The sequence below is a fragment of the Anastrepha ludens genome, chromosome 2 (assembly GCF_028408465.1).
Source record: "Anastrepha ludens isolate Willacy chromosome 2, idAnaLude1.1, whole genome shotgun sequence".
In the NCBI taxonomy this organism is placed as follows: domain Eukaryota; kingdom Metazoa; phylum Arthropoda; class Insecta; order Diptera; family Tephritidae; genus Anastrepha; species Anastrepha ludens.
Window position 1 is genome coordinate 17,886,253 of NC_071498.1, and position 16,093 is coordinate 17,902,345.

Consider the following 16,093-nt stretch of genomic DNA (forward strand, 5'->3'; position numbering starts at 1 on the left):
ATCCGTTTTATGATTAAAACTTATGATAAAGAACAGGTGTTAGTGTTGGTTTTGCGTGGTTAATGTAGTTACATGGCACAGAGTACAAATTATGCATGAACGAAAAAATCAACAACTTTTATATGACTTTAGATACCGCAAAAAAATATACAGCAGCAGCAAAATTGGAAAAATACAAAATGGTAGCCAATGTGAATGACGTAAAACAGGAGCGTCCCGAATCCGCCTACAACGACGATGGTGGTAATGTATAAGCTTATGAAACAGCAACTCGAAACACTCACAGAGACACGCTAACATTTGTCTTCACACACAATAACGCACACACTTACCTTTACACACAGAATCTTCTTTCATCCTCACATTTTCTTACTCGTATGTTTTGTGTTTTCCTTTCCTTGCTGTCTGCAACGCGACAGCTGATCGACAGTCCATCAGTCCCGTCTATTGTTGTTCGTGTGTCCAGTGTCTTTTAGAAAAAGTAACGAATGTTTCACCACTTTTCTTCAGCACGGAACTAAAAACACTTTTCTCACACTTTCGTAGTAATACGCTGAAGTATCTTTTACAAGTATTTTACCTATGTGTGTATGTGTGTCAGCGTGTAGTTACTTGTATGTAATCCACGGTCGCCTTGCCCACCTTGGAACCTGTGTATGTTCTGTGTTCGTTACCGTTCAGTGTATGGCATCTGCATACCACTACTTGTAAATGTAAAGGGTGGTTAACTTTCAAGGGCCGGTGTTGATTTTGAATAAAACACAATTTTTTTAGGAAACTATTGTAATTTCTCTTTATTATGATAATATTGATATGGCTCAATTACATATAAAACAAAATATCGGCCAAATGACCGCCGCGGCCTCGGCGGCACACCTCCATCCGATGATCCAAATTTTCGATGTCGCTGAGGCATAATTGAGATTCTATGCCGTTAATGTGCCGAATTATCTCATCCTTTAGCTCTTGAATTGTTGCTGGCTTATCGACGTACATCTTTTCTTTCAAATAACCCCAAAGAAAGAAGTCCTACGGTGTCAAATCACATGATCTTGGCGGCCAATTGACATCGCCGCGACGTGAGATTATTCGGCAATCAAATTTTTCGCGCAAAAGAGCCATTGTTTCGGTAGCTGTGTGACAAGTGGCACCGTTCTGTTGGAATCACATATCGTCAACATCCATATCTTCCAATTCGGGCCATAAAAAGTTCGTTATCATCTCACGATAGCGCACACTATTCACAGTAACTGCCTGACCGGCCTCATTTTGGAAAAAATACGGCCCAATGATGCCGCCGGCCCATAAACCACACCAAACAGTCACTCTTTGTGGGTGCATTGGTTTTTCCGCAATCACTCTTGGATTATCATTCGCCCAAATGCGGCAATTCTGCTTATTGACGAATCCACTGAGGTGAAAATGTGCCTCATCACTGAAGAAGATTTTCTTCGAAAATTGGTCATTCACTGTTGCCTAACTTAACGTGTTGCTCGATTGTGTATCTTTCCATGGTTCAAATTGAATTAATCTGAAATTGAGAAATGTCAAATGAAATGTAGAAAAAAATTTGACGTTTAGGTGTGGTTCTCATTCAACATCGGCCTTTGAAATTTAACCACCCTTTATTTGCCATTCTATGTTCTCATACGTGTGTGTGTGCATATGCTAACTTCCTTGCTTAATACTAGTCTTTAAATATTAAGCAATTTACTGTATTGGCCAGTGCTTTTGTAACTGTTTGGTCCAACTAACTTTTCTACTTACTAATCCGCTTATATAGGCGTACATTGTTGAAAGTTACTGCTGATAGGCAGTTTTGTGTCCCCCATTTTCACTATTCCTATGATCTTTTTCTATAGATGAGCTTCCCGAGGAGCCAGCTGTAGAGGAGAAAGAGGACACTTGCACACCGGAACACTTGCACCGACTGTATATCTTCGCGTTGGCTTGGGGCCTCGGTGGATACCTCAGTACCGTTGATCGTAAACGCCTGGACTTATACGTTAAAGAAGCATTCCCTGAGCTGGACTATGCACAGGGCACACCCAACGAAAATAGTATTTTTGACTTCTTCGTTTCCGAAACTGGCACTTGGCAGGCATGGAAGACACTGGTCACTCCTTATATGTATCCTGAATTGTCTACGCCGGATTTCCTAAACATACTGGTGCCCATTGTTGACAACGTACGCATGGATTACCTAATTGCCACTATAGCTAATCAGGAACGTGCCGTTATGTTGATCGGCGAACAGGGTACCGGCAAGACAGTGATTATGAAGAACTTTATGAAGAAAATGAACCCGGAGTCATATATGGGTCGTTCCTTTAACTTTTCGTCCGCCACCAGTCCCTATCAATTTCAGCGCACTATCGAGAGCTATGTGGAGAAACGTGTGGGTGTTACATTTGGACCACCTGGCGGACGTAAATTGATCGTTTTTATCGATGACGTTAATTTGCCCGAGATCAATGAGTGGGGCGATCAGGTGACGAATGAAATTGTGCGTCAGACCATGGATATGAAGGGCTTCTATAGTTTGGAAAAGCCGGGTGACTTTACAACAGTTGTAGATGTGCAGTATGTTGCCGCTATGGGTCTGCCGGGTGGTGGTCGCAATGATATACCCTCGCGCTTGAAGCGCCAGTTTTGTGTTTTTAATTGCAATATTCCTGATGACGATTCTATTGATAAGATATTTCGCGTGATTGGTGAAGGCCATTACAATGCCAAGCGCGGTTTCGCGTCTGAGGTGCGTAGCCTTGTGAGGAAGCTTATTGTTGTGACTCGCCATTTGTGGCAATGCACGCGCGAGAAGCTTTTGCCTACACCCGCCAAGTTTCACTACGTTTTCAGTTTACGTGACCTGTCACGCATCTGGCAAGGTATGGTGGGCACTTTGTCAACTGTTATTACGGCGGATAGTGTGCTGATGTCGTTGTGGAAGCACGAATGTACACGCGTTTTTGCGGATCGTTTTACCACGTTTCAGGATAAGGAGTGGTTCAGTTCGGAGTTAGCTTGCCTTGTACGTGAGGAGCTTGGCGAAGCCTATTCGCAAATGATTATACCGAACCCGGTGTTTGTCGATTTCATGCGTGATGCACCTGAGCCGACGGGTGAGGAGGGGGAAGATGCTGATATGGAATTACCGAAGGTCTACGAACCGGTGAATTCTCATGAAGTGCTCCGGGAGCGTCTCGTTATGTTTCTCGCACAATTCAATGAAATGGTACGAGGCTCTGGGATGGATCTGGTCTTCTTCCCAGATGCAATGTTGCATTTGGTGAAGATTTCTCGAATCATTCGGCATCCGAGGGGAAATGTCATGCTTGTCGGGGTCGGTGGATCGGGTAAACAATCATTAACAAAATTGGCATCATTCATAGCTGGCTACAAAACATTCCAAATTGCTCTGACACGTTCATATAATGTGGCCAACTTTCTGGAGGATTTGAAATTATTGTATCGCACCTGTGGTGTCCAAGGCAAGGGCACAACGTTCCTCTTTACCGACATGGATATAAAAGAAGAGGGCTTTCTTGAATACCTTAATAATATATTATCGTCTGGTGTGATATCAAATCTTTTTTCGCGAGACGAACAAGCCGAAATTGTACAAGAATTGACGCCGGTAATGAAACGAGAGAATCAACGCAAAACAGCGACCCCGGAAAGTGTGATGGAGTTTTTCTTGGCCCGCACTTGCGCCAATCTGCATGTGGCGTTTTGTTTCTCACCGGTCGGTGAAACATTCCGATCGAGGGTGCAACGATTTCCGGCACTGGTGTCCGGCTGCACCATCGATTGGTTCCAGCCATGGCCAAAGGATGCACTCGTCTCGGTGGCAAGACACTTTCTGAGTGACTTTGAAATTGAGTGTACACCGGCAGTGAAGGAAGAATTGGTCAACGCACTTGGATCTATACAGGATATCGTAGCGGAAACATCATTAGAATACTTTCAGCGTTTTAGGCGTGCCACGCACGTAACACCGAAGTCCTATTTGAATTTCATAGCTGGCTATAAAAATATATACCAGCAAATACAGAAAGAGTTACGCGATGGCGTGGAAAAGATGGACACCGGGTTAGAAAAATTAAAAGAAGCCTCTGCATCCGTAGAAATATTGAAAAAAGACCTAGTAGTTATGGAGGAGGAGCTAGTAGAGGCCTCAAAGAATGCCGAATCGGTGTTGGTTGAAGTGACTGAAAGAGCGATGCAAGCCGAAACCGTCAAAAATCAAGTACTGATTGTGAAAGATAAGGCTGAGGCGTTGGTGGCTTACATTGCACAGGAGAAAGCACTTGCTGAGGAAAAGCTGGAGGCAGCCAAGCCGGCGCTAGAGGAGGCCGAAATGGCGTTGAACACCATTAAACCGGCGCATATTGCAACGGTGCGTAAGTTGGGCCGACCACCGCATTTAATCATGAGAATTATGGATTGCGTACTGATATTATTCAAACGGAAATTACATCCTTGCATACCAGATTCCGGAACACCGTGTCCAAAGCCCTCGTGGCAGGAATCGTTAAAAGTAAATTTCAATAGAAATGTAATCACTAATCACTGGTGTCATCGCTACAATATTTTTCCGTTTCAGTTGATGGCCAGCGCGACATTTTTGCTACAACTACAAAACTATCCAAAAGACACAATAAACGATGAGATGATCGATTTGCTGCAGCCGTACTTTCGCATGGAGGACTATAACATGGACATGGCCAGACGCGTTTGTGGCGACGTCGCTGGCTTGTTGTCCTGGACAAAAGCTATGTCCTGCTTTCACAGTGTGAATAAGGAAGTATTGCCACTAAAAGCAAATCTGACTTTACAGGAGGCGCGTTTGAAGGTAAAAATGCGGGGGCGACACAATTATCGAAGTAGTGTTCCGCACGGCTTTAGAGTAGTGCACAACGAAAGGTAATATGAAATATCCGACGGTTGGTCAGATACCTAATGCTAGCAAAACCATAAAATAGTTCACGCTTTATTTTGCAATTTAATTAAAATCTTTCTTTTTTATTGACACACATCTTTTGTTTAATTTTTTATTAAGTAGTTCAAGAAGATTCATATTCCCAGTGATTGCTTTGCAGCAAAAACCTGTAAGCCGTATAGAAATTGCTTTGTACTTGGACACAAATTTCGAATTGACAATAAATCACTGATATCCCATAACCTTCCTTCTGTATTGTAATATGCAGCTAGCCATGGACGACTTAGCTGGTGCTGAAGAGCAGTTGCGCGAGCGTGAAGAGGCACTTCAGGCTGTCAAAAATCAGTATGACAAAGCTGTGGGTGAAAAACAACGACTCACCGATGCGGCCAACGTGTGTCTGCGCAAAATGACTGCAGCCACAGCATTAATAAATGGACTCTCAGATGAAAAGCATCGTTGGACCAATCAGAGCAAAGAGTTTAAGATACAACTGGGCAAATTGGTTGGTGATGTTTTGCTGGCGACAGGCTTTCTTTCTTATTGCGGTCCATATAATCAGGAGTTCCGTGCAAATTTAATTAAAACCTGGATGGGCATTCTAAAACAAAAGAATATACCATTCACCACAGGCTTGAATATCATCAACATGCTCGTCGATTCGTCCACTGTGTCGGAGTGGACATTGCAGGGTCTGCCAAATGATGAGCTGTCTGTACAAAATGCCTTGATTGCCACAAAATCGAGTAGTTATCCATTATTAGTCGATCCGCAGACACAGGGAAAACTGTGGATCAAGTCAAAAGAGGGCGATAATGAACTGCAGATCACATCGCTAAATCACAAATACTTCCGAACACATTTAGAAGACTCACTGTCGCTTGGGCGGCCGTTGTTGATTGAGGACGTCGGCACCGAGCTGGATCCAGTGCTCGACAATGTATTGGAGAAGAACTTCATCAAGTCGGGTAGCATAGAGAAGGTCTTGGTGGGCGACAAGGAGTGCGATGTAATGCCAGGCTTTATGTTATACATCACCACCAAACTACCAAATCCGCCTTTTAGTCCGGAGGTCAGCGCAAAAACGTCTATCATTGATTTCACCGTCACAATGCGTGGGCTCGAGGATCAACTATTAGGGCGAGTGATTCTTATGGAGAAGTCAGATTTGGAAGCAGAGCGTGTCGCACTTTTTGAAACGGTTATGACCAATCAGCGCAAAATGAAAGAATTGGAGGCAAATTTGTTGTATCGGCTTAGTTCTTCACAAGGTTCGTTGGTGGATGATGAGGCGCTTATAGAAGTGCTGCGTGTTACAAAAACCACGTCCGAAGAGGTCAATCAGAAGCTAAAAATTTCCGAAGTGACCGAACGTAAGATAATGAAGGCACGTGAAGAGTTCCGTGCAGTGGCTGCGCGTGGTTCAGTGCTTTACTTCCTGATTGTCGAGATGAGCAACGTGAATGTTATGTATCAGAATTCGTTAAAACAATTTTTGGTTATCTTCAATAATTCCATTACAAAATCGACCAAATCAAATGTGACCGAGGAGCGCATACTAATTATTTTACGCTATCTGACCTATGAGGTCTACAAGTTCACGAATCGCAGTTTATATGAGCGGCACAAGCAGCTGTTCACTTTGATGTTGGCCATCAAAATCGACTATCACAACGGCAACGTAACGCATGAGGAGTTCATGTCCTTTGTGAAGGGCGGTGCTTCGCTTGATTTGAATGCCGTAACACCGAAGCCATTCCGTTGGATTTTGGACATCACCTGGCTGAATTTAGTGGAGATAAGTAAATTGGAAACGTTCTCAAATGTTTTGACGCTGGTGAGTGAATTAATTCTGAATTGATATGTGAACTTGGCGCTAAAAGGCGGATGTAACTTTTACAGATCGAATCGAATGAGAAGGAATGGCGTTTTTGGTACGAAGCTGAAAAACCAGAGAATGAAGAGATCCCCTGTGGCTATCAAGAATCTTTGGATGGTTTCCGCAAGTTGTTGTTAGTACGCTCTTGGTGTCCAGATCGCACAATTTCGCAAGCGAAGAAATACATAGAGGGTATGCGCACCCTTTAGGGGTGAAGACGAATAGAAATTATACTCATGCTTTATTCAATCGTTTCAACATGCAACTCCTGCAGAATCTTTGGGCCCTGAATACAGCGAAATGCAAATTTTGGATCTTGAAGTTACTTGGGCAGAATCGGAGCCACGCACGCCATTCGTTTGTCTGCTGTCCATTGGATCCGATCCTACCACACAAATCGGCGCATTGGCTAAGCAGAAGGGCATACGTAAGAGCACAAGAATATCTCACCTCACCACCACTGAACTGCAAATGCTATTACTTTCTTTACAACAATCCAATGGTTAAGGTAATACTCTCACTTTGTTGCTTTAGCTTTGAAATCGGTATCCATGGGCCAGGGACAAGAATGCCATGCACGCAAAATGATAATGGACTCAATGTCCGGCGGTGGCTGGGTGTTGTTGCAGAATGTTCATCTCTCATTGCCATTCTGTTCGGAGGTCATTGATATGTTGGTGGAGACGGAACACATCGACGATACGTTCCGCATGTGGGTGACCACAGAACCACATGCAGATTTTCCAATAGGCTTACTTCAAATGGCTATTAAATTCACCAATGAGCCACCGCAGGGCATACGCGCAAGTCTCAAGCGCAGCTACCAGGTGAATTTACTGCTCGTTATCGTGACGTTTTCTGTATGAATATGTGTTCAATTTCTGTTGTTGTATTGGTGTTGCTTTTACGCCCACCCACAGGCTTTCACGCAGGACTTTCTCGATTACACGGCAGCGTCACAATGGCCACCACTGCTATATACAGTGGCATTTCTGCACACCATCGTGCAGGAGCGTAGGAAATTCGGACCACTTGGTTGGAATATACCGTATGAGTTTAATCAGGCGGATTTTGCGGCGAGCGTGCAATTCATACAGAATCACTTGGATGAAATGGATCCGAAGAAGGGAGTCTCATGGCAGACGCTTGTCTATATGATTGGAGAGGTGCAGTATGGTGGTCGCGTGACTGATGATTTTGATAAAAGGCTGCTGACCACATTCACTGCCGTGTGGTTTTGCGAGGGACTATTGAGCAACTCATTCGAATTCTACAAAGGATATAAAGTGCCGAATACGAAGAGTTTGCAAGGATTCGTTGATTATATAAACAGCTTGCCGGCTTATGACACACCAGAAGTTTTTGGCTTGCATTCCAATGCTGACATCACGTACCAGATTAATTCGGCTAAAGGTAAATGCCTTCTTTTTATCGACGCTAACACAATGCGATGGTTATGAGGTTAAGAGGTTATGAAGTTGCTGGTTTTCGGTGCAGAGGTCAAAGGCGAGCTCATTCGTTGGGCTATAATTGTATGTGCATGTATGTGTGGGTATTTTTATGTGTGCACGTTCGTTTATTTAGTGTTAATTGAAATGAGCAGATTTGCTGAGGTGACTGGAAGGAAATTCGAAAGAGAAATGAGAGGGGAAAATGGGACAAATGTGGACAAAAATTAGTGAATGAAAACTTTTCGAAACGTGATATTTAAAACGTGCTGTCTATACTCTTATCTGTACATCGTCCATAAACCCAGATTTTGCAGTTTAGACAACGACACACATACACAAAGGCATGAATGCACTGGGTGTTATATTAAGACCATCCAATTTTAAGTTAGTACCATTTTTTATTGCTCGTGCTGTGCGGTTGTTTGCAAATTGTTATGAGTGAGCATTGAGGTTAAGCCATGGAGAAACAAGCGGATGTGAAACTCATTTAATTTTTTAAAAAATACATAACAATGTTTGTTCATACTGCAACCAGTTACAAATAAACTAACGAGCAGCACAGCTTCTTTGGCCCGGAGCTCGTCTGCCACTCCCTTCTGCAGTCATCAAAGCCACGGTTAGCAAATAGGTTACTACAACCCGCAAGCGAGCTTGGCAGGCTGAGAGAGGCTGCAGATGGACAAAACTGATGTTATCTGTCATGTCCGACCGACTGTCGCAGTTCCGCCTGTCACTAAGCACTAAATCCAATGGGCTTTTTAGCCTGAGTGTATTAGGAGCCACCAAATCTCCTGGTGCTCCTTGGCTCGACCTTTTCAAATTTCAATTTTTCAAGCAGAGGGGACTGTAGGAGGCTAGTTGGACTGATGACGGGCCACTTTCTATGGGCAAAGCACATGGAAAGGTGCGCATCTCAGACAGTGTACTATGCTCAGCACGTGGAGAGAAGGATGAGACGGTGGAACACTTTCTGTGCGTCTGCCCCGCCTTCGCATGAATCAGGCTTGAGATTTTTGGTTCTGCTGTGTTAAGAAGCAACCATCTTGGCTCCTTGGCACGACAAGATCTACTCAGATTTCTTCGGAGGTCGAGAAGATTTAAAGAAAATTAAAAAGGGAACCCGAGTGCAGTACAATGGATTTAATTGTGTCTGAGTGCTGTACTTGCTAGTCTGTCCAGACAAAGAAAAAAAAATTATTAACATAAAGACAATATTGTGAAGAGATTTTCATAGTCCCTTCCTTAAGTTAGCAGCCATCATGCCAGGTCATGTGGTTTAATTCGGTGGAGTCGTCGAGTTAGGCCTGAGGTGTTGAGAAGTTTGCTAGTTTCTCCATTCACATGCCTTTAAAGCCTGAGGAAGTGGGATTGTTTTTAAATTTCTTCAGCGACCGTAGACATTTTCTTGTTTTTTTTTGTTTTCTGGTGGGTGCGATATGGATTCAAAATGCATTCGCACTTACAGTGACCGTCGCTTACTGTGTCGAGTGGTGTGGCCACTAAAACCATCCCTCCTCCTCTTCTGAGGAGACTCTCTTCCCGGTACTACTTTCTGCATCACTTCGGGAGGGCCCAGATCGATGCCCATGAAATGGACTTCTTCTATGCACCCACGCTTGGGTCCATCATGCTTGTAGCCAGCTTCATGCTATAGGCTCGTCTTCTTATGTCATTGTCTATGAAGTTTCTCTGTCCGTCGCTATCTTGAGGTCGCTATATCCTTATTGCGAACGAACCAAGGTGAGTTGAGGATATCTCGAAGTATTTTATTCTGGAGTCGTTGAAGTAAATTTATTTTATATCACTTTGACTGGCGCAATCCCACTCATTGAAATTTAAATGCGAGAGTTTTGCGGGATATTTGATGAAAATAACTCTTCATTAGGCTAAAGTGTCACCGAATGGTTCATCAACGAAAGTCACGAAGCGTCCTTTCATCAAATATTGTGTTTGGCTCAACATGGTTTATTCTTCTTCTTCTTAATTGGCGCGATAACCCTTACACGATTTATTTCTTTCTCATGCTAACCGCCGCCAGTTGGATAGTGAAGCCAAGTTCTTCTCCACCTGATCTTTCCAACTCAGAGGAGGCCTTTCTCTTCCTCTGCTTCAGAGCCGGAGCGTTTGTATCCATTCGGACAACATGACCTAGCCAACGTAGCCCCTGGATCTTTATTCACTGCGCTGTGTCTATGTCGTCGTAAAGCTCATACAGCTCATCGTTCCATCGTCTACGATATTCGCCGTTGCCAACGTGCAAAGGTCCAAAAATCTTACAGAGAATCTTTCTCTCAAACACTCCAAGCATCGCTTCATCGGATGTTTTCATCATCCACGCTTCTGCGCCATACGTTAGGACGGGCATGATGAGAGCCTTGTAGAGTGTTCGTTTTGTTCGTGGAGAGAGGACTTTACTACTCATTTGCCTACTTAGTCCAAAGTAGCACTTGTTGGCAAGAGAGATTCTACGTTGGATTTCCAGGCTGACATTGTTATCAGTGTTAATGCTGGTTCCTAGGTATACGCAGTCTTTTACAACCTCGAAATCATAGCTGTCAACAGTGACGTGGGTGCCGATACGCGAGTGCGCCGACTGTTTGTTTGATGACAGGAGATACTTCGGTTTGTCCTCGTTCACCACCAGACCCATTCGCTTTGCCTCTTTATCCATGGTTTAGTACCTTCAAAAATTAGAGCACTGCATTTTTTTATAATTTTAAATTTGGTTTGGGTTGTTGGCTCCCGTAGCCCTATGGGTTCGTGCGTGACTACCAATTGGGAGTGCGTAGGTTCAAATCTCCGAGCATGAAACAGCAAAATGATAGACAATTTTTTTTTTTAAATAGCGACCGCCCATCGGTAGGCAATGGCAAACCTCCGAGTTTATTTCTGCTATGGAAAAAAGCTCCTTATAAAAACCATTTGCCGTTCGGACGCGGCTTAAAGCTCTAGGTCCCCCCATTTGAGGAACAACAGCAAGACGTACATCGCAAATAGGACATGTGCGCGTCAATTATTTATTTATTTTTATTGGCCGTAATGAAACCCGCTTTATTTTTCAGTTTCATACATCAAAACAAAAAAAGAAAATATATCGAATAAAAGAAGTTATTTATTTTAACTTAAAAAAATTATAATAATAAAAATTATTTTCTGCGCTGATATCTTTTCTTAAGCCAAAAAAAATGATATAATTTTTCCACCCACACAAAGGCATTCTGGACACCATATTGAGTGTACAACCAAAGGAGGGTGGTGGTGGGGGTGGAGAGACGCGCGAAAGCATTGTCTATCAACTGGCCGACGACATGCTGCGTAAGCTTCCGTCACAGTACAACGCCTACGAGGTGCGTGAGAACCTGATGCGCATGGGAATTCTCCTGCCGATGAATATCTTTCTCAGGTAACTGCCCACTTTCGCGCCTAAAGCCTTTTACAGCGCTGCTCTTCCATATTTTAACTTAAGAAATGAGTATTGAATATGAGTTGTGCACTCGTTTTTGTTTCATTTTTCTTTTCCTTTGAATAAAACCCTTGGCAGACAAGAAATTGATCGCATGCAGAAAGTGATTAAGAAGGTGTACACCTGCCTGTGCGACCTGAAATTGGCAATTGATGGCACGATTGTGATGAGTCCTGCATTGAAGGAGTCCTTGGATGCCATGTATGATGCACGCATACCGGAATCTTGGATGAAGGTTAGTGTACACTTGTCTCATATGTATAAACATATACACATAAATTTGCACGAATACTGACGTATGCACACAAAAGCTCATACATACACTCTATGTAATTTGCAGTTGAAAGCGTGGAAGATAACGACTTTGCATACAAACATTTATACTCCATGTTAAAATTCCGAAATTTGTATGCGACGTCGTAAGGTGGGTAAGTGGACGTGCGTGTGTTAATATAGTTTAGGCAGCTTTGCGCCAGCTTGCGAGGGCGGGTGGCTAATACTTACATTCGCTTTCATCTCAGTTGAATTTTTTGAGTTTTTTGAGATTTTCATGCGCTCACATGCCCGATGAGACAGAAAATAGTGAATTCACTTTGAGTCAACTGCGTCAGACAAGTACTTATGCGGTTAGATGAAGTACTACGCGATGGTTTTTCACTATTGAGATTGGTTTTTATTCGAATGTCAAATGCATGCGCCGCTTTAAAAATGCATTCATGCATACCCCCATATGTAGTTGTGGCTATGTGTAACGTTGATAGCAGTTCAGCTGTCTGTACAAAGTTTAAAATTAAAAAAATAAATAAAATTGCAGTCAGCCAGAGCTGTTGATGTAACGAGCACTTGTGATGCAAACTCGAACATTTACAGAGAAAGTGCTCAACAGCCTCTTTTTCTGAAAGGTCTAAACACCCTCTGCAATGGGTATTATATGATAAACCCAGCTTTCCTGCGTGAGTGCCGATCGTCCAGTAAGCACAGCTACAAGTTTGGAATTTGAATGGCGTACTACGTCTATTGTACAGGGGCGAAAGGGGTTTCCAAATATCACGCGTAGAAATGGAGCTTTACCTCTCCTGTGCTCTTCTGAGACATAAGTTGTGCAATTCCCCTTTGCCAATCGTCAAGGGAATGCCGATGTCTGGGCAGGAGACCTCTGAGAACAAGTCAGTCGACCCCTTTCTAGCAAACTCATCAGCAATTTCATTCCCTCTATGTTCCTATGCCCTGCAAGCCGGATCAGCCGAAAAATGTTACCTGCACATCCTACCGCACTGATTTTGATAATAAATTTTAAATATTGAACATTTTTTTATATTACCTGCACTGCCGCTGAAGTCAATTGCAACATAATTCGGAGCACTAAATAGCGTTTATTTTGTAATATTTTGTCTTATTTACGAGGAAATATAAAATTCCCTTCAATAGCAGGCACCCCGTTGATGCTCTCTGACAGAGTTAAGTACCTGGGACTTGTCCTTGACAGAGGGTTAACGTGGAAGCTTAACACTGAGGAGAGGATTAGGAAGGCAACAGTCGCCTTGTATGGTTGTAGGGGCCCTTTCGGCAAAAGATCGGGCCTTTCGTCTTTATAACACAATTATAAAGCTGTACGGTGTCCTTGTCTGGCGGAACTCGCTGGAAAGGACGACATCAGTTAAGAAGTTGGAGAGGGTTCCAGTGTCTGCCATCATTGGAATCAGTGGGGCACTTCGGATCAAACCTATTTTAGCACCCAATGCTATGATGAATGTGGCATCCGTGGACATTGCAGGAAAAACTGCTGCTGCACGCGCCGCAATAAGATTGAGGTGTTCGGGACATAAGCTAGACTTAAGCTACGGACACTCTAGCATTCTCAACAACTTTGACTTCATCCCCATGGTGCTGGATCATTGTACACCCCCGCTAGGTTCGAGCAGAACTTTTTCCTTTCATATTCCTTGAAGGGAAGAGTGAGCGGGGTGCAACATTTGGAAACAGGGCATGGCAAATATGTTTACGGACGGCTCGAAGTTGGACGGAACAGTTGGTGGGGGAATATTCTGCAAGGAGCTCAAATTTAGGCTTCCGGACCACTGTAGTGTTTTTAAATCAGAAGTAGCGGCACTTAAGGAAGCTGTGGACTGGCTGCTTGCTTCTGTAATTACAGTAAAAGAGGTAAATATCTACCCTGACAGCCAAGCGGCAATTAAAGCCTTGGCTTCGCTGTTTGTGCGTTCGAAATTAGTCGGGGAATGCCTGACTTCACTCTCGATTGCATCGGAATACTTCGATATTAGGCATATTTGGGTTCACAGCGGCATAGAGGGAAACTGCTGGGCCGATGAGTTGGCCAGACAGGGAACCCTTGAGACGGCTTCACCGCAATATGAGAGAACCGGAGTTCCCTTAAGAACCTGTGGTCTGCTACTGAAAAGATAGGCCTCGCGTCTACTCAGCGAGTGCTGCGCTATTGCGCAAACATGCAAAATCGCGAGGTCCTTCTGGCCGCGCGTAGATCGGGGGCGCTCGAGAGAATTTCTAAGGCTGACAAAGGCTATCGAATTTGGTAGGTATCCTCACCGGACACTGTCCGTCAAGCCCTTTCTGCAGAAGCTTTCTGTAGGACGAGGTGGGATCATCTCAGCTGCCTTGCTCTCGTTGGTCGCGCGAAATTGGTAGCAGTTTTATCGATAGTCGGAGATTTTTTCTAAATTACCCAATATTTCAGCCTCTTTTAAGGTCTTCGCGATCCTCCAGGCATGCAAAATGCTCAGGGATCGCTTTTGGGAGGGAGACATAAATATATTTTCCGGTAGTCAAGCTGCGATCAATTACCCGTTGTCACCGTGTTGCAGCTCTCTTCTGGTCAACTCCTGTAAGGAGGAGACCAAACGTCTCGAACGAGCAGGAAACATTTTTCTTATCTGGGTTCCAGAGCTTACGAACCTAGAGGGAAATGAAATTAGCGATGAGCTTGCCAGGTAGGGGTCGACAGAACCGGTTGTCCCCATCTCAGACATCGGTGCCCCCTTGACCCTTATTGAAAGGGGCCATAATTTCTTTCTTAAAAAGTCGCAAGACAGATGGGGAGAAACTCTTATCGTGTGCGATCTCAAATACTCTTTGGCCTCAGCTCAACTAAAATGGTTTTCACCGGCCTCTGTGTGACCGGTACTCATGCGGAGAAGCTTGGACTTCCTTACAACCCCCATTGCAGAAACTGTAGAGATCCTGCAGGGAAAGACACTGTTGAACACTTTCTTTGCAAATGTCCGAGTCTGGCGGCTAGGCGCTCGAGTTTGCTTTGTGTGCCATTTGAAGATAGGCTGAGGCAGCTCTCCAGCCTATATCCTTCACTACATCAACAGTACTGGATGGCTGTAGATGGTTTCTCTTTCTTTAAGTTTTGTAATTGTCCGCAGGTAGTGGTCCACATTATGGTGTCAAAACGGCACCTAGCGCTACTTGTAGTGTACTCGTGGTCCTTTGCCATCTAACCTCTACATGCCTTTATTGGTAATTCTCAAGGCGCTCTAGGCGTCATAAAAATGTTTTTGATGGAGCCATTTTTTTAATGAGTTAGTGCGCTGGAAGACATATCCCTAGCTGACTTCCAGTGAAATCATGGTGACATTCGGTTGAGTAAAAGCGAAATTATTGCGTCTAAAGTGTCAGTATGTTTGCGTCATCGGCACAGAAATGAGTTTCGAACAAAGGCGAATTAAAAATTTTGTTTTAAAATCGGTGAAACGTTTGCCGAAACATTTGAATTGATGAAAAAAGTTTATGTCGATGATTGTCTATCTCGTGCCAGAGTTGTTCACACGTTTTAGAGAAGGTTGTGAGGACATAAATGACAATGAACATACGGGATGCCCAAAATCAGTAATCACAAAAAACTCCATCGAAATTGTTCGTAAATTTATCAAAAATGAACCGAAACCATCGTTGAAATTCATGGAATCGAAGTTGGATATCTCCAAAACATCGATTTATCGCATTTTAACTGATCATTTGAGCTTACGAAAGGTCTGTGCACGTTTCATTCCGCACAAGTTGACTGAGGACCAAAAATTGCTCAGAATTCAACATTCGAAAGACCTCATTAAAGAGGCGAGAAAAGACATCAACATTGTAACTGGTGATGAAACGTGTAGTTTCCAACATGAACCTGCAACTACCGACATCCTGAAGGACATTCCGGTCAATGCCCGGAAACATTCTTTCGAAAAGCTTTTAGATCGCGCAAAACAGTGTATCGAGGTCAAAGGAGACCATTTTGAATAAATAAACTCAAAGTTATGAGAACAAAGCTCCTGTCGTTTCTATTTTAGCTCAGTATTGTTTATTTTGGTCTTCACCTTGTGTGTGGT

At 43.6% G+C, this 16,093-nt stretch overlaps 1 protein-coding gene across 1 annotated transcript in view; it reads left to right on the forward strand.

Annotated features, from left to right (window-relative positions):
• The window catches only part of LOC128864198 (dynein axonemal heavy chain 5), a 129,016-nt gene that overhangs the window by 92,835 nt on the left and 20,088 nt on the right, over positions 1-16,093 (forward strand). The window contains exons 25-34 of the mRNA XM_054103757.1: positions 157-243; positions 1,863-4,540; positions 4,607-4,855; positions 5,211-6,779; positions 6,845-7,013; positions 7,096-7,248; positions 7,356-7,648; positions 7,742-8,234; positions 11,486-11,675; positions 11,814-11,970. Of these exons, the coding sequence (XP_053959732.1) occupies positions 157-243; positions 1,863-4,540; positions 4,607-4,855; positions 5,211-6,779; positions 6,845-7,013; positions 7,096-7,248; positions 7,356-7,648; positions 7,742-8,234; positions 11,486-11,675; positions 11,814-11,970 (6,038 nt within the window). The remainder of the gene's footprint in view (positions 1-156; positions 244-1,862; positions 4,541-4,606; positions 4,856-5,210; positions 6,780-6,844; positions 7,014-7,095; positions 7,249-7,355; positions 7,649-7,741; positions 8,235-11,485; positions 11,676-11,813; positions 11,971-16,093) is intronic.